Source organism: Lepus europaeus, chromosome 5, assembly GCF_033115175.1.
Source record: "Lepus europaeus isolate LE1 chromosome 5, mLepTim1.pri, whole genome shotgun sequence".
In the NCBI taxonomy this organism is placed as follows: Eukaryota; Metazoa; Chordata; class Mammalia; order Lagomorpha; family Leporidae; genus Lepus; species Lepus europaeus.
Window position 1 is genome coordinate 57,309,984 of NC_084831.1, and position 22,158 is coordinate 57,332,141.

The 22,158-nt window shown below is 46.3% G+C and overlaps 1 protein-coding gene across 1 annotated transcript; it reads left to right on the forward strand.

The window, feature by feature from the left end:
• Window positions 1-6,258: 6,258 nt before the first annotated feature.
• LEPROT (leptin receptor overlapping transcript) lies at window positions 6,259-21,514 on the forward strand. Its single transcript, XM_062191494.1, has 4 exons — window positions 6,259-6,359; window positions 11,548-11,623; window positions 15,864-16,050; window positions 17,766-21,514. Exons 1-4 carry the CDS (start codon window positions 6,344-6,346, stop codon window positions 17,880-17,882), a joined length of 396 nt encoding a protein of 131 aa, XP_062047478.1. The 5' UTR covers window positions 6,259-6,343; the 3' UTR covers window positions 17,883-21,514.
• The last annotated feature ends 644 nt before the right edge of the window (window positions 21,515-22,158 follow it).

The following is a 22,158-nucleotide window of genomic DNA, read 5'->3' on the forward strand; positions in this document are numbered from 1 at the left end:
AAAGGCAGACTTACAGAGAGAAAGAGGAAAGACAGAGAGAGAGATCCTCCATCCACTGGTCCACTTCCAAATGGCCATAACAGCTGGAGCTGGGCCAGCCTGACGCCAGGAGCCAGTAGCTTTTTCTGGGTCTCCCACATAAGTGCAAGGGGCCCAAGGACTTGATCCATCATCTGATGCTTTTCCAGATACATTAGCAGGGAGCTGGATGGGAAGTGGAAGTCAGGACTCGAACTAGCACCCACATGGGATGCTGGGGATGCTGGGGTTGCAGACGGCGGCTTTACTGGCTACACCACAGCACTGGCCAGACTTTTTTTTTTTTTAGATTTATTTATTTATTTATTAGAAGGGCAGAGTTAGAGACAGAGAGAGAGAAAGAGAGGGAGAGCTCTTCTATCCTCTGGTTCACTCTCCAAATGGCACAACACATGGGGCTTGGCCAGGCCCAGGCCAGAAACCAGGAACTCCATCCAGGTCTCCCACATTAGAGGCAGGAGCCCAAGGATTTGGGCCATCTGCTGATGCTTTCCCAGGTGCATTAGCAAGGAGCTGGATCAGAAGTGTAGCAGCTGAGACTCGAACCAGCAACCATATGGGATGCTTGTTGATTGCAGCCGGCAGTTTAACCTGCTGCATTGCAGTGCAGGGCCTAGTGATTCACTTTAAAGGACAACAAATAACATACTTGTACCACAATGTAAACCAACATAATATTGCTGGGTTTATACTTTAGCAGCCTCTGTCCTAGCATGCGTGAGCGCATGAGTAAGCACACACACACCTTTTTATTATGCTAAATGAATATCGTGTTTCACAGACAATCAGCATAGAAATCCTGGGCTCCTACCTGGAATTTCAGTTGATTTTCATATGTAAATCTGTGAGCTGAGGCAAAGGGATTGATAAAAAGGAGTCTGGGACTTTACCATAGAAACAAAATCCCAGATGTTTTAGTTTTTTTAATTATTTAAACAATGCATCTTTTTAAAAAAAATTATTTTTTTATTTGAAAGAGTTACAGAGAGGCAGAAACAGAGAGAGGTCTTCCATCCACTGGTTCACTCCCCATTTGGCCACAACTGCCAAAGCTGCGCCGATCCGAAGCCAGGAGCCAGGAACTGCTTCTGGGTCTCCCACGCTGGTGCAGGGGCCCAAGGACTTGGGCCATCCTGCACTGCTTTCCCAGGCCGTAGCAGAGAGCTAGATTGGAAGTGGAGCGGCCGGGACTTGAACTGGCACTCATATGGGATGCAGGCGGTGGCTATGCCACAGTGCTGGCCCCATGTTTTAGTCTTTTAAGGAGATGGCATTTTCATTTGGAAACAGACATGGCAAATGTAGATTCTGTCATCTACATTGGCCAGGGTTGAGTAAGGCCAGGGTTGAGGAGCCTGGAACTCTCCCTGGGTTTCCCATGTGTGTGCCAGGGGCCCAAACATTTCTGCTGTTTTCGACTCATTAGCAGGGAGCCAGATCAGAAGTGGAGCAGCCGGGATTTGAACTGGTGCCCATATGGGATGCCAGCAATGCAAGTAGTGGCTTAATCCACTGCACCACAGTGCTGGGCCCACATAATTGTTTCTAATTACTAAAATTCCTGCGTTTCTGGTGCATGAGATCTGTGGGGAATGATCTCTGCTTCCCTATTCATTAGTTACTACCCAAGCCTTAGTTTTCCCATCTGTAAAATGGAAGACAACAAAACCTACCTCAGAGAATTGAATGCAGGGAGAGAATATGAAAATTTATCCTGGAAAATTCACTCTAGTCCTAGGCAGCAGGACAGAGGTCACAGATCTTTTATTTTATTTATTTTTTTGACAGGCAGAGTGGACAGTGAGAGAGAGAGACAGAGAGAAAGGTCTTCCTTTTGCCGTTGGTTCACCCTCCAATGGCCGCCACGGCCAGCACACTGTGCTGATCTGAAGCCAGGAGCCAGGTGCTTCTCCTGGTCTCCCATGCGGGTGCAGGGCCCAAGTACTTGGGCCATCCTCCACTGCACTCCCTGGCCACAGCAGAGGGCTGGACTGGAAGAGGGGCAACTGGGACAGGATCGGTGCCCCGACCGGGACTAGAACCCTGTGTGCCGGCGCCGCAAGGTGGAGGATTAGCCTGTTGAGCCGCGGCACAGGCCAGATTTTTTTTTTTTTTAAGGTTTATTTATTTGAAAGAGTTACGTAGAGAGAAGGAGAGGCAGAGAGAGAGAGAAAGAGATCTTCCATCTGCTAGTTCACTCCCCAGTTGGCCGGAACTACGCTGATCCGAAGCTAAGAGCCAGGAGCTTTTTCCAGGCCTCCCTTGTGGGTGCAGGGGCCCAAGCACTTGGGCCATCTTCTACTGCTTTCCCAGGCTATAGTAGAGAGCTGGATTGGAAGTGGTTCGAGTCCCGGCACCCACACAGAATGTCGGCACTGCAGGCAAAGGCTTTACCCTGCTACTCCACAGTGCTGGCCCCTGAGGTCACATATCTTATACAGCCAAGCATTTGATGGCAGGTTTGGGGACAAGGATTCAGCTACTAGAGTTTGACTTTCTATTTGAGGACTCTTATTTTTGAACAAATGCAGAGTGAGTGGCGAAAGAACAATTATCCCAGGGCAACATCTGGTAAACGAAAAGCAGACTTTCTCAGGATATGGGTTAAGCCCCTGGCAAGATGACTTTCTCTTTTAAGTCTTTGGTAAGTTGGAGTTGGTAAAGCCACTGCCTGCAATGCCGGCATCCCATGGGTGCCGGTCCGTGTCCCGGCTGCTCCACCTCCAATCTACCTCCCTGCTAATGGCTTGGGAGAGGCTGCAGAAGACCCAAGTGTTTGGGCCCCTGCCACCCATGTGGGAGACCCAGATGAAGCTCCTGGCATCAGCCTGGCCCAATGCTGGCCATTAACAGCCATCTGGGGAGTGAATCAGCAGATGAAAGATATCTCTCTCCTATTGTCTCTATGATTTCCATAACAAGTATATTTTTTTAAAAAAAAAGCGTTCAGTTAATTGGCAATGACAGTTGGTGTGAGCAGAACATGTGTTGGAGATACTTCCCACTTTTCTGATTCCAGATCTTACCCTGGGGTGAACAACTCAATTTTTTGCTTCTCACCATCTTCAAGTATCTTACTGCCAAGCCCAAGACACTCAAACCAAGATGTGCTTCTGAAGTGTTGTTCATCTTCTCCAACATCATGTCTGTTCTGTGGGGCAGTCAGCAAGCAGATAAGGAAGGCTCCTGCAAACCATGGAGGGGCATATGGCTTTCCACAGGCCCGCTGGGAGAATGGGAGGGGACATGGAGAGCAGTCTCACCCATCGCAGTGACGAAAGCCCTACTCCCTCATCAGGGGAGGTTGGCACTGCATGAAGATTACAAGCCACAGGTTTCCAGGGTCTGGCTGATGTGCAGGTGCCCTGAATGATTTAACAGGTGACGGAAACAATAGGATCCTCAACATAAGGAAACAAAGGTTCTATTAGGGGAAGGAATAATCTCTTCCTTTACACATCTTAGTTACTCCAGCTGCAGTCCTGTTAATTAGACTGGCCAAAGACACATTAACCGGAGAAAACCAAACAGAAGTCTATCAACAAGTGCATCGTGTGTGTAGTATGTGGGAGTTCCTAGAGATGAGTAATTGACAGGTTTGGTTAGCACATGGGCTTATGCAGCATCTTGGCAAAGGAAAAAGACTGACCAAAGGAAAAACTTGCATTTTCTAGGGGAAGGTCCTATTTAGGAAACTCATGGTAGACCAAGGCTAAAAGTCAAGTTGGTAGCTGTAGATTGCTCCGGGGCTCACTCTGGACTGGTAAGGGCCTAACATGCTTCACCTTTGTCCCTCCCAGTAGTGTGGGCAGGAGCTTCACCTCTGCAAATTTATGTCCTTTCAGGCAAGTAGGTGGAGAGCATAGAGCTTTTCTTTCTTTTTTAAAGATTTCATTTTTTTTTATTTGAGAGGCAGACTTGCAGACAGATGAAGAGACACAGAAGAAGGTCTTCCATCCGCTGGTTCACTCCCCAAATGGCCGCAATGGTTGGAGCGGGGCTGATCAGAAGCCAGGAGCCAGGAGCTTCTTTGGAGTCTCCCACACTGGTGCAGGGGCCCAAGCAAGCACCCAAGTGCTTGGGCCATCCTCTACTGCCTTCTCAGGCCACAATCAGAGAACTGGATCAGAAGAGGAACAGCGGGACCATGGTGTCCCCAGAGAGCTTTTCCTGTATCCACTTCTCAATTGCCTTCAGCTCAAAATGCTTATGCCAAAGTGGAGTATGTCACCCCACTCTCAGTGATGTTGAATAGATGGCAGGCTATACAGCAAAGTACGCAGTGCAGGCCTGGGTCTGCAAGCATCCGACCAAGCCTGCTATTAGCAGTAAGTGTGCCATCCAGCTACGAGGAGAAATGAGAGGAGCTAGAAGAATCAACCCACAGATGATGAAAACTTATTGAGACAATAACATGCTCAGAGTGCAGTTTTGAAAAAGCAAACCCAGAAAGCATCCTGAAAGCTGGCGGTGAGAATTTCTCCCCATTTCTCAGGGAGCCAGGGGAACCCGAGTTCCCACAGGGACCTTGTTCATTTCAGTCCCATTGAAAATGGAGAAAACAAGAGAAGAGAGGGACAGCTTGGTAAGCTGAACTGGCTCTCAGCTGGAATGAGGAAGAAGTGGAGCCACAGCCAAGCTCCTCCAACGAACGGTGTGGCGGAATTTCGGAGTCTCCTTAAAGGTAAGATGAAGCACCTGGATCAGGTGGTTCTGAAGGTGTCTTAGGGATTGTCCTCAGCAAGACAAAACTCCCATCCCCGCGAAGAAGCCAAGCACAAAAACGTTGGCCTTGCTTCCCCACAACTCTGAGGCCCCAAGATACAAAACAAGTAGCTACTTAAAGTGCATGAAATAATATATATTTTCCATGAATGTTTTTGAAGACCTTTTGCATGCATAGATCTCAAAAAAAATTTTTTTTTTGCACCACAATAAACTTATCTTTTAATTTCAATTTCACAAACTGGGCTACTCTCAAAGCTTCTCACCAAAATGATGCAGAAATTCTGAAGCTGTTTTATTCTCCCAAGATCATTGCTTATTAATTACACATTCATAAGTTTTGGATAAAGAAGCACTATTTTAAAAAAATCATGAAGGCCTCAGATACAAAAAGACATTTGGAGTGGATGTTTGGCGCAGTCGTAAAGACGCTGCTTGGGACACCCACATCCCATACTGGAGTGCCTGGTGACAGTCCGGCTGCCCCCGCTTGGGAGACAGCTTCTTAATGCGCTTCCTGGGAGGCCACAGGTGATGCTCAAGTCTCCTGCGCGGGAGACCCGGATTCAGTCACTGGCTCCAGGCTTCGGCTGCCCAGCGGCACCTGTTGCAGGCAGAGCTCTTGTTCTGCCTTTCAGATACATTTTTAAAAATTAAAGCACTTAAATTTTTTTTTATTTTAAAAAATTATTTTTTTTTAAAAAAAGGAACAAAAGGATTCTACATGGCCTTGGAATCCACAAATGAACCGGGCAGCAGAGGGGCAGGGGCGCGTTTTCATACACTGTACCGTGGTTCCACCCTTACCTGGCCGCCGCAACCCCGACCTTCGGGCGGGACGCCCCGAGCCCCGCCGCCGGCTGAACCGGACGCGCACATACCTGCGCGCACGTCGGGGCTAAGTGGGCGTCCCTCTGTACCCACCGACCGGAGCTCTCCCCGCCTCCGCCTTCACTCAGCCAGGTTTTCCAGCGGGCGGCGAACCCCAGCTCCGTGCCGCCCGCCTCCAGATCTGCCTCGGGGAGCCTCTGGGCCCGAAGTCGGGGTGGGGCCGAGGTTCCGGCTCACAGGTGGAAGTGCAGAGCTTGGGGAGGGTTGGGGGAGTGCTGCATGGGCTCGCGGCCAGAGTTACTCGGAGTAGATCTGGCTACGGACGTGGATAACCCCGGGAGCCTGACTCTGCCAGCCGGGCGGGGGTTTCTGGCCCGGCAGGGACGGGGCTCTTCCTGGCAGCGATCACGCCCAGTAGGGAGCGTAGCTCCGCGAGGCGTGTAGGCAGAGGCGGGGCTCTGCGAGCTGTGGGCGGGGCTCTGCCTGCCGGGCTTGAAGACCAGTAGGCGCGGACGCTGCAGGCTGTGGGCGGAGTTCTGGCCCGGCGAGGGCGGGGCTAGGTCAGGATCCGGCCTATTAGGGGCTGGGCTTCGGGGGGGGGCTGTAGGCGGAGTTCTGGATCAGCAGAGGCGGGGCTCTGCCTGCTGGGAACGGAATCCTTGGGAGGCACTGGGCCTGGCCTGGGCGGTGTCCGGGGCTGGGGCCGTGGCAGGAAGCCGGAAGCAGCCGCGGCCCCAGCTCTGGAGACATGGCGGGCGTTAAAGGTACATCCACGGCCCCCCAGTCCGCTCGTCATGCGGTGGGGTCCGCTACCTCGGTTGCGGGCTAAGCGTGGAGCTGTGCCTCCAGCGCGCTAGCGGGGAACGGCTTTCCGTAGGCCCGACACCTTTCCCGCCTCTCCGGGAGGGGAGGCAGGCAGGCGCTCGCTCCTTTGCCCCCTGAGGTGCGGGTGGAGGGGCGTCTCGGGGGACCCTCGGCCATTCTTTGCAGGGTCACTGGCGGCAAGCTGTGGCCTGGGTCTCCCGGAGCCCCCGCGCGGAGGCGTGCCCTGGCAGCGGCGACCCGAGCTGGCCCCGGAGCTTCGCCTCCCCTCAGACGCCGCCTCAGATCCGCGGGCGTCTCCTGCGCCCGGGCCGGGCTGTGAAACAGGGTCCCCACCCCGCGCAGGTCCGCTCTGGCGCCTCTCCTCCCGCTTCCTGCTCCTCCAGTTTTCCCTTTCTCACAAAGGAGGCTTTGTTTCCAGTGGTCATCGACACCGGGAAAGTGCAGCCTGTTTTTCCTAAGGCTTTTTCCAACGGGGCAGAGTTGGCTGCGGGCAGGCGTCTGTGGGAGGCACTCGGCCGCGCTCCGTTTCTTTCGCGTTCGCTCTGTTAGCTTAGGATCGTGTTGGCGTGGTGTGTGTTTTCGAATGGGGCACTTGTTGCAAAACGGGTACCAAGAACACCAAGAGGACTGGGAGTGGAAACACTGGAGAAGTTATTGGAAATCTTCCCCTTTAGTAGGAAAACTCTCCGTTTCTTAACCTTTCGGGAAGAGTAGCGTTGCTTGTTTCTCTGTTGGGGTTCCTGCCTTCCTTGAAGTTGGTGCACAGAGATCTCCCCTCCCTAGTTTTATGCGACATCTGCCATAAACACGTTACCGTGTGCTCGAACTGTATGCGTGTTTGCTATGCATTTATCTGGCTGTGTGAACCGTTAGCAGCAGGCACGTCTTATCATTATTGCTGGCTGACTTTTGTGCTATCAGCGTAGTAAACATGGAGTTTACTTGAAAAGTGTCCGGTGTGTAATACATACATTTGCAGCCAAGGCAGAGAATAAATTGACAAGTCGTATCTCAATACTGCATAGTGCTGTCAGGACTAGACACTACCAAATCATAATGTTCTTAGAAATTGTGGTGTAGTGAGAAGGAAGGTAGGTATGAGAAGGAAAGGGACCAAGGGAGAGGTGTTTTTTTTTTTTTTCCGTGCTTAATTTGTGAGGGAGAGCTTTTATTGAGGAACTGTTGTAGGTTGGAAACTTGGGATAAAAAGATAAATGAGCAGTTATTCTTAGGTGACAGAGCTGGAAATGAATACATTACTGTCATGGTAGAAGATGTGCTCAGATATAGTGAAAGCACAGGGATGGTATGGTGAGTCAGATTGTGTCCCCAAAACAGATAAGTTCGAGTTCCAACTCCATTATACTTGTGAATGTGACCTTGTTTGCAACTAGGCCTTTGCAGATGCGGTTGATTTAAGATGATGCTGGCTGAGTGTGTACCCTAATCCAATGGCTGGTGTCCTTATAAGAGAGGAAAATTTGAATGTAATAATGTGAAGATAGAGACAGAAATTGGGGTGATGCAACTCCTGGCCAAGGAGCACCCAAATTGCCAGCACCCACCTGGTGTTAGGAGGAGGCAAGCCAGGATGGTTCCCTGCAGCCTATGGAGGGAGCATGGCCCTGCCAGCACCTTGCTTTCAGACCTCTGGCCTCTGGAACTGAGAGAATACATTTCTATTGTTCTAAGCCACTCAGTTTGTGGTACCTGTAGTGGCAGCACCAGGACACTAATACAAGACAGGGTTATCTTCTCTGCTCCAGGGAGAAAAAGCATGATTTCACTAAAGACACAGTGCTTGAACCAAATCAGAAGGGGTCAGTAGGGCTTCACCTTGTAAGGGATGGGGTGAAGGCAGAGTAGCAACTGGAGAGGACATTATGTGACATGGGGCAGGGGACATGCACCAGGGGATTATCGGGAACTTAGGAGGAGAGAAGGGAGAGTTGAAACTGGAAAGGCAGTTAGGGGTCAGATCATGGTGAGCCTTGGGTGCCAGAACAAATTTATAGGCCATGAACATGACTGCAAACAGTGGCACTGTCTGGAATGAGGAGGGTGTATTGGAAGGGTCGCCACTGGAGGCAACATGAGATGATAAGGGCCTATGCTAGGGTAGAAGCAGAGTTCAAGACCCAAGTCAGTTTGAATGAGGTCTGGGAGACGGAGTCACCTTGACTTGCTGATTTGCTGGAAGCTGGATCGCAGTGATGATGTCCGTTATCTTAAGATAGGCCCCCCTACCCCCAAGAGGAGATGAAGGAGGGTGTGTTTGGGAGGAGTTCAGGGAATGGTAGCTGGGTTTCACATATGTTGGATTGGAGGCCCTCATTGCCTGCTGAGGCAGAGAAGTCCACACTGGAGGTGGGGGTCCAGGCCTACTTTTTAAGACGTATTCTGGGCTGGAGCTTCAGCTGCAGCTGCACCCTAGTGGTACTGAGAACTTTGGGTTGAAAGCAGTTTCTTGGTAGGAGAGTGTGGAGTGAAAAGAGAGATGGGATTAGGTTCCTGATCAACCTCAACTTTGAGAAATGGCATAGGATGCAGCTCCTGATAAGGGGGGAAAAAAAAGGCCAAAAAGAAGTAAGCAGAAATGTGATTGTGAACCTTGGGAGATTGGTGTCGGGACAGAAAGCAGAGGTCTGCAGTTCCTAGCTTTGGCAGATCTTGTGGAGGGCAGACTCGCAGATGGTCAGGTGCAGTGGAAGGGAGACAGCCAACTAGGAAAAGGCCATCTGCAGTGACGCAGTGCATGAAAAGTTACCTTCTCTTTATGTGTGGACATGTTTCCATTAAAATGTGGCATATACTGAATTGAAAATGATATAAATTTTTTTAAAGATTTTTATTTATATATTTGACAGGTAGAATTACAGAAAGTGAGAGAGAGAGAGAGAGAGAGAGAGAGAGAGAGAGACAGATAGAAAGGTCTTCTTCCTTCTGTTGATTCACTCCCCAAATGGCCACTACGGCCGGCGCTATGCCGATCCAAAGCCAGGAGCTGTATACCTCTTCCTGGTCTCCCAAGTGGGTACAGGGGTCCAATCACCTGGGCCATCCTCCACTGTCTTCCCAGGCCACAACAGAGAGCTGGACTGGAAGAGGAGCAACCGGGACTAGAACTGGAGCCCATGTGGGATGCCGGCGCCACAGGCGGAGGATTAACCTAGTGCGCCACAGCACTGGCCCCAAAAATGATATAAATTTTAACAGTCTTTCCTTGTCCCCTAACATCTGTATAATTCCAGATGGCTTTTAAAAAGCATTGTAGCATCTTCCTTTAAAATAGTATTCCTGCTGGGGCTGTGATAGAGCCAGGAAAGCCACCGCCTGTGGTGCTGGCATCCAATATGGGTGCCAGTTCAAGTCTTGGCAGCTCCATTTCCCTTCCAGCTCCCTGCTAATGTGCCTGGAAAAGCAGTGGGTGATGGCCCAAGTACTTAGGCCCCTGCACCCATATGGGAGACCCAGAAGTTCCTGGCTCCTGGCTTTGATCTTAGTACTGGCTGTTGTGACCATTTGGGGGGTGAACTAGCAGCTGGAAGAACTCTCTCTGTGTCTCTCCTTCTCTCTCTCTCTTTTTTTTGACAGGCAGAGTTAGACAGTGAGAGAGAGAGAGACAGAGAGACAGGTCTTCTTTCCGAAGACCCCGAAATGCCCCCGAAATGGCCGCTACGGCTGGTGTGCTGTGCCAATCAGAAGCCGGGAGCCAGGTGCTTCTTCCTGGTCTCCTATGCGGGTGCAGGGCCCAAGCACTTGGGCCATCCTCGACTGCCTTCCTGGGCCACAGCAGAGAGCTGGACTGGAAGAGGAGCAACCGGACAGAATCGGCGCCCCGATCGGGAGTAGAACCTAGGGTGCCGGCGCCGCAGGTGGAGGATTAGCCTAGTGAGCCGTGGCGCCGGCCTTCTCCTTCTCTTTTTCTCTCTGTAACTCTGCCTTTGAAATAAATAAATTAAATCTTTAAAAGAAAAAAAAAAAAACTATTCCTAAATCTCCTCTTAAAGTAAAAGGAAGAAATGGAAAATATTCTTTAGTTTAATCAATAACTAGTTGTGAGTATTATGAATTTTTTTTTAGAAGAAAATTTGGATAACGCGGTGTCTGTGTTTTTGATTTATGCTTTTATCAAACAACACTGCTAAAAAGAGTAGATATGTGCATCACTCCATATTTATTTGTTGAACACCTCTTTTGGCCAAGAACTTTACATGGATTATCTCACTTAATTATCATAAACTCAATAAGGTGGCATCATTCCCATATTACAGATGAGAAATCAAGTTTTAAGAGGCTTGGCTTCTATCCCAGGGCACATAACCAGTTGGTGGTAGTATTGAAATCTACTAGTAGGTCCAACTAGTATCTGTGAGCTGGGAATTGTTTTCTATGAATATATGAAAGCAGTCTTCAGATACTTGAGTACTATGGTTTGCAGAGGCGAATAATCAAAAGTGTGTTTTACAGGGAGGCAGTTTGGGATGTACAACATAGGAAAGGAGGCCTTTCAAAATTTAGAGACTTGAGGCAAAATGACCTGCTCAGCTGGTCGTGAGTTTTTCACTGGAGTTGTGTAGGCCAGCTGGCTGCCTTTATGATAAATACAGAGGGAGTTCATGCGTTGGCTAGGGTTTGGGTACTGGAACTGCTTGAGACCTTGCTCCACGTTGTGATTTTAAAGTGGCAGGCGTAGGCAGGCACCTTAACTAGTTTGAGCTGCTTTAACAAATATGCCATAGGCTGTGTGGCTTAAGCACCAGCATTTATTTCTCATAGTTCTAGAGGTTGGGAAGACCAGGGTCTGGTGAGGGCTGTGGTCCATTACCGCAGTATTTTCTAGTCAAATTTGGCATCAGTTACTGAATACATTCATTGCTACATTTACTTAAATTTACTTTCTATTGAGATATGGTACACATACCATAACATTGATTCTTTTAAAATATAAAATTCCATGACCTTTAGAATATCCATAAGGTTGGGCAACCATCAATACTAATTTTAGAATATTTGACTACCCCCAAAAAGAAATCATACCCTGTATTAGTGACCCCAGCTGCCATCTTTCCAGCTCTTAGCAACCAGCGACCTGGCTCCTTTAACTCTTGGTTTTATTTTTCACAGCTCTTGTGGCTTTATCCTTCAGTGGGGCTATTGGGCTGACCTTTCTTATGCTGGGATGTGCCTTAGAGGATTACGGGTAAGTTTTTGTTTCCAAAAGAACCATTCTTTTTTTGATGTGTGTGTGTCTTGGTCACTGTTAGCAAGGGTGTTAGAGAGTTTGGTTAATTCAGCACCATGCTCTAACCAGTGAGTTAGTGAAACTCGGGTTGTGAATCCAGTTCCTTCATGGGTCAGGTGTATTTTTACAGGAAAGAGCCCTCTTCCCAAGTGATAAATCCATTTAATAACATTTGTTAAGCATCCGCTCTGGACCAGCTGGGCTACGATGTCCTCAAGGAGCCTACAGTTCTCGTTGTGAGTGAGACAGGCCAACAGCACACTCCATAGTGTGACAGTTGTCATGCAGATGTGTGCAGAGTGCAGAGGGAACTGAGAGAAAATGCATGTGAGTTTCCTTGGGAGGGAACCAGTCAGAGAGGGCTGCAGAACAGAGGTCATATTGCAGCCAAGGCTTGGTGGATAAGCAAGAGTTTCTCAGGCTGATGAGTCAGACAGAGGCGTTCCAGGCAGAGGGAATAGCCGATCTTTTTTTTTTTTTTTTTTTATTCAACAACTATTGGTTGAATGCTTCCCAGTGCCGGCCACTGTTAAGGGCCTGGGGGTTCATAAATAAGAAAGCAAAGACACTGCTCTTTCAGAATCTGAATTTCAGCGGGGGAGACAAAGCACACAAAATGATTTGCGTTGTGTTGGGGTGGAGGTGTGATGAGGAATCAAGGGTGAGGACCAGAGGGGTAAGGTGGGCAGGGAAGGCCTCTCTGAGGGGCTGACATGTGAGCAGAAGTATTAAGAAAGTAAGGACACAGACCATATGGCTCCCTGGGGGAAGAGAGCTTTAGGTTGCGAGACAGCTGTTTGCTGAGGCCAAGTTATGAGTTTTAGTTGCCTTTTTGTCTCTACAACAAGAACATCTGAGGCAGCTAACTTCACAAAGAGAAACGGCTTCTTTAGCTCACGGTTTTGGAGGTTGCAATCCAAGATTGAGGGTGGCATTGGTGGAGGGCATGTGGAGAAGGCATCACGTGGGGATCTGTGCAGCAGAGAGACAACAGCTGGGCTGGTCTCAGGCCTTTCTAACCAGCCTTTTAGCAGGAATTATCTCCTTGGGCCACCCTTCCCAGTGACCTAAGGATCTCCCAAGGGCCCACCTCCCAGACACCATAATTAGATAAAATTTCTGCCCACTTAGGACCATTAACTTATGACGTTGGAGTTTATAATCCTGTTTGAGTTCGGAGGCAAATAACGTCGAACCATAGCAAAAGCGCATAGACTGTTCAGGGAACCACATGTCGTTCATTATGGTTGAACATAAATTGTAGTTGAGAATAGAAGAGTTTGTCACGAATGTAGAAGCAGCCCGTTAGAGATCCCTAGTCCATGAAAAGGAGGTTGGACCTTATATTTGAGGCAATAGGAACTGGAAAAATAGTTTGGGAATGGTCTTGATGGGAAGGGGGTTATGTTAAAAAGTCATTCTGGCCAAAATGTGAAACTAAATAGGAGAGTGTTGAGGCTGCAGTAGGGACCAGTAGCGTAGATCAAGCAAAGTGGAAGGTCCTGGTAATGGTATTGGAAAGAAAAGAGGGAGAGCCACACAGGGACAGAACAGGCAGGTTTTGGTAATGGATGTCAGGGCTCAACAAGGGGAGAGAGCTGTTGGGTGTCTGCTAGGTGGTTGGTGTGAGCAGCTGGATAGATGAAGATGACGTGTCTGGTGCGACCAGCTGGAGCCAACTGTTATGACACTGATGAGCGCAAAACTATCACGAAAATTATTTCAGCACAAAAGGGATCCAAATCTAAGCAATAACTTGATTTTGTCTGTAGCTATCACTTTCTTTTCTAGCTTGAGGGATGTAAGAGTTATTATTATTCTCATTCCTAGCTTGGAAATTAAAGCCCAGAGTAAGTTAAAGACTTACCCAAATAGCACAGCAATAAATGGCAGAGAAAGAAATGGAACTTTTGTCTTCAGTATCTCAACCAAAGGTTTTCCCATTATTCCAAAGCAAACTCCATGTCCAGGTGTTTTAATTCCCTGTGATATATCATTTTTCTAGAGTGTAAGAAAATGAGCTATTACTGCTCCTACAAAGAAGCTGATTTTATATTTTAATGATGGTGGCTTAAGAAAATCCCCATATCAGAAGTCAGCAAGCTGGCCCACAGGCCAAATGTGACCTGCTGCCTGATTTTATAATTAAAGTTCTGTTGGGACACAGCCACGCATGTTCCAACACACATTATTTGTGTTTATGTATTCTCTTCACCTGCTTTTGTACTGTAGTGGCAGAGTCATTTGGACAGAGAGAGACATTATGGCTTGCAAAACCTAAATATTTACTATTTGGTTCTTTGTTGAAAAAAAATTTGCCAATCCCTGACCTACAAGTTTGTTGAATACTATCTATTTAAACCTTAAGTTTTGCATATGAATGAGTTTATTATTATTATTATTTTGGTGGCTTATTGTGAATGGGAACACAGACTCTCTTAGATTGTTTTTCAGAAAACAGTCATTGTGTTCCAGGAAGAATTGTGGGCCCTTGGCTGTGGGCATGTCAGATGACAGTAGATCTATTCTTGGCTTTTTCCCCTCTTTGTATCTGATATCTTCACTGGTAAAATGCAGGCTTTGAACTAGAGAATCTCTAAAAGCGCTTTCTGACAGTATTGTTTGGTGATTGTTGAGATATGTAATGATCATTCTAGTTTAGAATTAGGGAGTCCAAACTCGGTATTTCATTCCTGAGTCCTGGTGGTGGTGGGCAGTTTTTCCCTTGGATTTCTGGGTACCATCCTGACCTCCTGGGTCTGTGGCTAAAATAGCAAACTTTCACTGGTGTGGCTTCATTCCAGACTACTCCTGCTTGTAGGTGCTGACCACAAGAACATTGTACTGTTGTGATATGTGTTATTGTGGAGTCTTCCTGGACTCCTACATGGGTGGAGGGACCCAAGCACTTGGGACATCTTCCACTCAGGCCATAAGTGGAGAACTGGATCAGAAGAGGAGCAGTTGGGACATGAATCAGTGCCCATATGGGATGCTGCTACAGCAGGTAGAGGTCCAACCTACTACACCAGAGCACAGGCCCCAAGACTATTTTTTCTTTTTAAGGAATGAAGCATGTCTTGATGGAGGAAAAGATACTAGTTTATTTCTGAAGTATTTATAGAGAAAATACAATTGGAAGCCAGATGGTGATGTTTTATAAGTGCAAAACATTGGAATTTAGGAAGAAAACCGTTTGTTTTTGCATTGCAGTATTATTGTGATCTCTTGTAATAAAGGTTAGTGCCCATCTAAAGCTTTTACCAGTTAGTATATTTATTTTCATGGTTTCCAGTCTTGAAATCCATTTATTATTTTGCTCAATGAATAAGCATAAATGGAACACCTCATTCTAGGCCCCAGAGATAATTGGTGACTAAGAGAAATCAGATTGTTTTTCTCATAAGCAAGAAAAAATGAGAGGTCAGAATAACTGCAGGCAGAAAGTTAAAAGGGTCATAAGCTCAAGGTGACTCGGGGTACTTTAGAATGGATGGTTAAGAAAAGCCACTGGGTGGGGGTGTCACAGTGTACACTACAAGGTGTAAAGGAGCCAGCCAATGAGAAGTTCAGGGGAAGCGCGTTCCAAGCAAATGACATAGCTAGTGCAAAGGCCCCGAGGTAGGTTTGAGCTCAGAGTGTTCAAGGAACCAGAAGAAGGCTGGTATGACTATAGATTAAGCAAGTGAAGGGAGAGTGTACAAAATGGATACAAGAAGTGGACAGTACTAGATCATGGAAGGCATTATAGGCCAAGGCAAGAAGCTTGGGTTTTATCCTAAGCCACTGAGAGGTTTTAAGCATGCCTGCACTCAAGAACATCTTTATTGAATTAGCATGTGCGTAAGCCCCATTGTGCTATGTTCTATCAGGAGAGCAAAGATGACTTAGTTAAGATTCTATCCTTAAATAAATTATAGCTCAGTGATACAGAAAACGGTATCATTTCTAGATTATACATAGATAGTTGACACAGCATATGTTACCTTCATATTAATGAATTAGTACTTTTAAAATTATCACTACCTCTCTGTTCTTGGTAGAAATCACGTTATATTCTGATTGTACAGTTGATTGAGTAACTTATTGACCTAGACCTTGACAGTAACAATGACTTGGAAATGTTATATGTCTTTCATTCAAAATGTAACTGTGGCTTTTCTTTTGGGATTTCTTCTGGGTCCGGTCCGTCTGACAGCGTTTACTGGCCCTTGTTCGTCCTGATTTTCCACGCCATCTCCCCCATCCCCCATTTTATTGCCAAAAGGGTCACCTATGACTCTGATGCAACCAGTAGTGCCTGTCGGGAGCTGGCATATTTCTTCACTACTGGAATTGTTGTTTCTGCCTTTGGATTTCCTGTTATTCTTGCTCGTGTGGCTGTGGTAAGTTTTTTCTATTGTTTTGCTCAACTGTTGCTGAGTTTGTTTCAAAGGCTTGTTGTGTAGGACCTCAATTTTTTTTTTCATTGTTTAGTTTTTATACTCAAGGCCAGATGCATTTCTAACTTTTCTCTTCCTCCACTTTAGATCTACCTATCAGTGCCTTGGCCATATTTTCAGAATGCTTGCTTTGTTTCTCTTACAACTTTTAACCAAATCAAATGCTTTCTAGCTTTTTCTGCCTAATTCTTAAATCCTTGCTTCTTAAATCTTAGGGCAATCCATGAAGTCTGTACTGACAATGCTTTTCTATTTGTGAAGTAGAATCATATCAAACTCTTCTGCAGATGGGATCTTGGACTCAGTTATCAATAGAGGAGGCATGTATTTTGAGGGACAACTAGCTTGCTTCTAGAAGATACAGTGAATAAGATGACATCTTTACATCTAGTATAAAAATACTCCTTTTCTCTCCAAAACACATGTTGTGGGTTATTCAGTTCTTTGATGTTCACTGTCTTCCTACTATTTGCTTTTATTTTGTCCATCTGCATTCTGTTTCAGTTTCACAAAATTCTTACTTGGGAGACTGAATATCAACTATGTATCAGTTTTGTTTACTCATTCAATAAATATCTTTGGAACATTTTGCAATTTATAAAATACCAGGAATAAGAGCCAGATACTGTCTCTGCTCCTACAGAACACAGAAACTAGCCTGATGGGTAAATATCCTATAACTGTACAATGTGTGATAATTGAGACATTATTATGACACAGCAGGAGCACCTGCTGGCCATCTAAGGCCTGTGAAATCATTTGGTCTGGTCCTGCCAAGGCAACCTCAGGCTGGACTCGAAATTCAATGAATCTACAGTGAGTTAATTTTTAAGTTGATAATTTTGTGTGGCCTGAGAATGATGTTATAAATATCCAAAGATCTCTCAGCAGATGAAACCTTCCCCAGCCCTGATGATTACAGCTAGAAAGGTTGAGGAAGCCCGAGTAGCATGGTTGAATGCCATGCCAGTCTGAACCTTAGGAAATGCAGCAGCACAGAAAGATTTTGGATAGAAGACTATCATGAACGTGTTTTTCTTGTGCCTTAGACTAGCCTTTCTTGAGTATTGCTGTAAATACATTTTCCCCCTTTCAATAACACCATTGTATTTTAGGAGGAAACTTTCATTGATGTTTCTTCTGATTAAATTAAAACAGAAATGCCCACTAGAGGGTACTCTCACCCCCAGTTGTGCTTCTGTAAAGCCTGCTGCAAAGCTAGAAAGCTGCTTTCATTTATTTGCAGATTATTATTTAAAATATTTTCTTGCCTAAAAAAGAAACAAAGTAATCCATAACTCTCCAGTTAATGTGTGCAGAGCATTCAGTACCTGATATTGGATATCGTTGTTGGACCATTCATAATCTTTCTACATATATTTTGTTGGATGCAATTGCTGTCAACTAAAAATCAGTAGAGAAATAGGTATAATAAGGAAAATGTTAAGGATTATACTGAATGTAATTAACAAGCATCAGGAAGTACTTTGGATAATTAGTGAATAGCTCACTGTCTCCTGTCTTATATTAGGAAGTCTTTTACTGGCTTTGCATAATATTTCATTGGAGGTTTCTAATGTAGAAAATTGTATCAGAGATTTGCAAAGAGTATAATATGAAGACAGAATAGATTTAATCCCTCTTTTCCTGTGTTTCAGATCAAATGGGGAGCCTGTGGCCTTGTGCTGGCTGGCAACGCTGTCATTTTCCTTACAATTCAAGGTTTCTTTCTTGTATTTGGAAGAGGAGATGATTTTAGCTGGGAGCAGTGGTAGCACTTTATTCTGATAGAAGCATTGAGTTTCTTAGAATTTATACTATATATGTGTGTGTGTGTGCACATGTGGCATTTTACTATGGAATTTAATACGCTGAATTTTTTATACTTTTCTATCATGTTCATTTTAAGGAAGACTTCCTGAGGATTAGTTTTATTTCCAGAAAATAGACTTCTCCATTTACTGAAGTAAAATTATGTCATTTGTTCACACAGTCCTGATGCTCTCAGGAATCATTAACATCATCTTACTGACAGCTGTCCACTTAGGCATCTGTCCTTTGGCCTGGGCCTGTACCTGGGCAGGCAGGTAACACCGGAGCAGCTCTCTTATGGCCCAGAAAGACAGAGGTGGTGCTCTTTATGTGTTGTAGACCCTTGCTTCCCAAGTGTGGTCCACAGACCAAGCACATCCACAGCTCTCAGAAGCTTATTTAAAATGCAGAATCCGAAGCCCCACCCTGGACCCAGCACATTTTGATGAAATCCAGAGTGGATCAGACCCATGGTAGAGTTCGAGAGGCATTGTCGCCAAGGAATAAACACAGCACTCCGCTTTCTTGTCTACCCCTTGGCTGAGCCACTTCACCTCTCTGGGTGTAACCTGCTCATCTGTGAAAGGTGTCTCACCTGCGCTCCTGTTGTGACCAAGCTCAGACTGTCTGGTGTTTGTGAGATGTTCAACCCTATCATAGGTGGACTGCTCCTCACCTTTGTGGAAAGTCTTCTCAGTGGGGACCAAATCTGTCGTTCCATCATCTCAAAGGGAAGTGGCTGTTTTCACAGTGCCGGGAGCACAAGAGAGCCCACGAGCCTCACCGGGATGCAGGGAAGGAGTCTGGGCTGGAATCGGGAGAACAGACAGGTCATGCTTGTTCATTTCCCTTTACATGCCGGCATTTCTCCCTGGTTTCATTCTCGTGCCACCCTGCCTGCAGTGGTTCCTGGTGACCCTGGCTTCTTCCAATCAGCAAGCAGAGTAGAAACTGTACTCCTTGTCTTTCATGTCCTGTGTAAACACAGAACTTTATGCTGCCTTTGGATCAATCATTGGGCATACATGTCTTGTTGGATCTCACAATCCCAGGTGTCTTTTTCAACTTATCTTTTTGTCCAAGACTTATTGAGAAAGGGGACTACAGGAAACAGAAGCAACTGATCAGAATATTACCAGTGGTATTTAAAGGTTGTTGATGTACACTAGCTGACATAAATGCAAACCTTCAGACTTTGAAGTGCAAGATTGGAGTAATTATCATGCCCTTCAGATGCTAACACGGTGCTGGGACCAGAAGATGAAAGTGAAACCTAAAAGGACAAAGTGCAATGTCATTTTTTTCCTACTTTTTTTTTTTTTTTTACTATATTGTTGTTGCTTGTGACCTTGTTTTCAATGTTCTACATACATACAGAATTGTTAAGCTGTTGTTTCCAGCATTGACATTGAAACATCATTTAGATACTTTACACTGTTAGCCAGCATTTTTGATAATGGCACATGTACCTATTATATTGTAATACATTTCACTTTTAACACAGAAGAAAAGATTCGTTGTGAAAGTCTTTATTCTGATGTGGTCTTGCTTACGAGATAAAGAAGTGGCATTGTCTTGGTGCTTTTGAAATGGGCAGTTTTAGCAGTAATCCCTCCTACCATGGAATAGGAGCAATAACTTTGGATTGGATGTCCAGTTAGCGGTCATAGCTTTTCTTTCCCTACAATGGCAATGGAGATGTATTCACACTACATTTGGGGTTTAAAGCATTACCTCTTGATTGTGTTTCTAGAATGATGTGCTCATATTTGGAGTATGTGAAGTAATAAGTTCTTAGAAGTGCCATGTGTCTATAAAGAGAGACATTTGTTCCACAGTACCTAAGTATCATTTAAATAATAAACATCAACAAGAAATCTTGCTCTAAATGGATGTAGAATACAAAAGTTTTGTCCTGGTGTCAGGATACAAATGGTGGGCTTTTTTTCTCCTTTATTAAAGGCTCCCTTTTTTCTCTAAAATGTAGAAAATATTTGAAGATTCAAAGCATGTTGATTACATTTTAAAACTGCGAGTGCACTTCAAACATTGCCCACCAGGAAGTCATCTTAGGAGGGGAGTCCCCATGACATCACAGTTGTCCCTGTGGTGACTACTCACAAGCAGAATGGAAATGTGTTTTCTGCAGAATTCATTCCACTAAATGGCAGTGGTGCTCCTGGGCCAACTCTTGGGAGCCATGCATCTGGCTTGGATAGAGGAGGTAGCTGCCTGCATTTGGGGTCTCAACAACGGGCTGGTGTGGACAGTTTGGGAAGACAGTGGAGAGTGCCACCTCTTTCCTAAGAGCAATGTGCTTCTCCCCTTACTTCTGCACCCCTCTCCCGTCCCCTGCTGCCCTTGTGGTGTAGGCGTGCTGCTGTGAGTTTCACTCTCCTCTGGTACCAGCTGGGGGCCTTCCTTTTAGGCTGCCCCTGCTCCTCAGGTTCTTCATATTCCAAAATCAGCCCCCTTCTACACCCTCTAACCAGTTTTCTTTCTTTAAGATTTATTTATTTATTTGAAAGTCAGAGTCCTAGAAAGAGAGGGAGAGACAGATCTTCCATCCACTGTTTCATTTCCCAGATGGCTGCAATGGCCTGAGCTGGGCCAAGCCAAAGCGAACAGCTTCATCTGTGTCTCCCATTGGGGTTGCAGGGAACCAAGGACTTGGACCATCTTCCGCTGCTTTCCCAGGCGTATTATCAGGGAGCTGGGTTAGAAGGGGAGCAGCCAAGACTGGAACCAGCACCCATATGGGATACCTGCATTGCAGGTGGTGGCCTTACCTGCTACACCGCAATGCTGGCCCCTTGTGACCAGTTTTCTAAGTGCAGCTGACAACAGTGTGGTGTTGGAAAGAAAGCAGTCTGATCAAAGGTCTTCCCAGAAAGTAAACGAAGCTCTCGCCAGTGCCCGAGATGGCCACCACCTGCTGCGGCTGTGTTTCTCTAACAAAGGGTGCCTCATAGCCCGCTGACTCTCATGCACAGAGAAAGGCAGTGTTTCCAAGTAAGCTGGAAGCACGTCCCAGAGGGCAGAGCCATCCTATCCCATGCCCTCCTCAGGGGAGCCCTCAGCCTGCCTTGCTTGTCACAGTTGTTTCTCCTCCGTAGAGGCCTCAGGAGTCTCTGCCTTGAAGGTGTCCTGAAGACTTCAAGAGGCTGACAGGCTTCGTGATGTTAGTGACGTTCGCTGTGTGCTCAGGGCAGTGTTCAGGTGGAGTCCAAAACTGTGCTTTTTCAAAAATCAGATTTCTTTTCTTGTAATTTGAAAAGCAGAGAGAAACAGAGAGAGACGCAGAGGGAACTTCCATCTGCTGGTTCACTCCCCCACCTGACTGCTACAGCTGGGGCTGGTCAGGCCAAAGCCAGGAGCTTCACACAGAAGCCTGGTCTCCCACCTGTGTAGCAAGGTCCGGAGCACTTGAGCCATCACCTACTGCCTCCCAGGGTGCATATTAGCATGAAACTTGAATGAGGAGCAGAGCCAAGACTTGAGCCCAGGCCCTACAATATGGGATGTGGGTATCCCCAGCAGTGTCTTAACTACTGCACCAAATATCTGCCCTGCAAAAGTTAAATTTTTTTTTTTTTTTTTTGACAGGCAGAGTGGACAGTGAGAGAGAGAGACAGAGAGAAAGGTCTTCCTTTTGCCGTTGGTTCACCCTCCAATGGCCGCCGCGGTAGCGCGCTGCGGCCGGCGCACCGCGCTGATCCGATGGCAGGAGCCAGGTGCTTCTCCTGGTCTCCCATGGGGTGCAGGACCCAAGCACTTGGGCCATCCTCCACTGCACTCCCTAGCCACAGCAGAGAGCTGGCCTGGAAGAGGGGCAACCGGGACAGGATCGGTGCCCCAACCGGGACTAGAACCCGGTGTGCCGGCGCCGCAAGGAAAAGTTAAATTTTGTACCCTAATAGATCCTAACTATGCATAAGCATGCTAGCGTTTTCCAAGCATAGTAATTAGTTCACAACTGGAGCACATTATTTTTGTAGATTAATATGTTATGCATTTTAATTCTTTTCCATTCTGCTTCATGAATACTTTATTTACAGCTCATGAGCTGTAATCTACTTTCAAAGAGCTGTGCTGCTGGGGTGGAGCAGTGATGAGAGTTAAGCCCAAATGTGAGTTGAGAAAGATCTCTGAGATTGCCTTAAAACACATTTTATATGTGTGATGAGGATCATTACATTTATATAAAACTTGTCATTTATACTTCAATAAAAGCTTTTA

Excerpts from the sequence above, each read along its gene's own strand:
- LEPROT (XM_062191494.1), top strand. Across the intron at positions 11,624-15,863 it reads TGTGCCTTAGAGGATTACGG|CGTTTACTGGCCCTTGTTCG; the intron begins GTAAGTTTTTGT and ends TCCGTCTGACAG. Across the intron at positions 16,051-17,765 it reads TTCTTGCTCGTGTGGCTGTG|ATCAAATGGGGAGCCTGTGG; the intron begins GTAAGTTTTTTC and ends CCTGTGTTTCAG.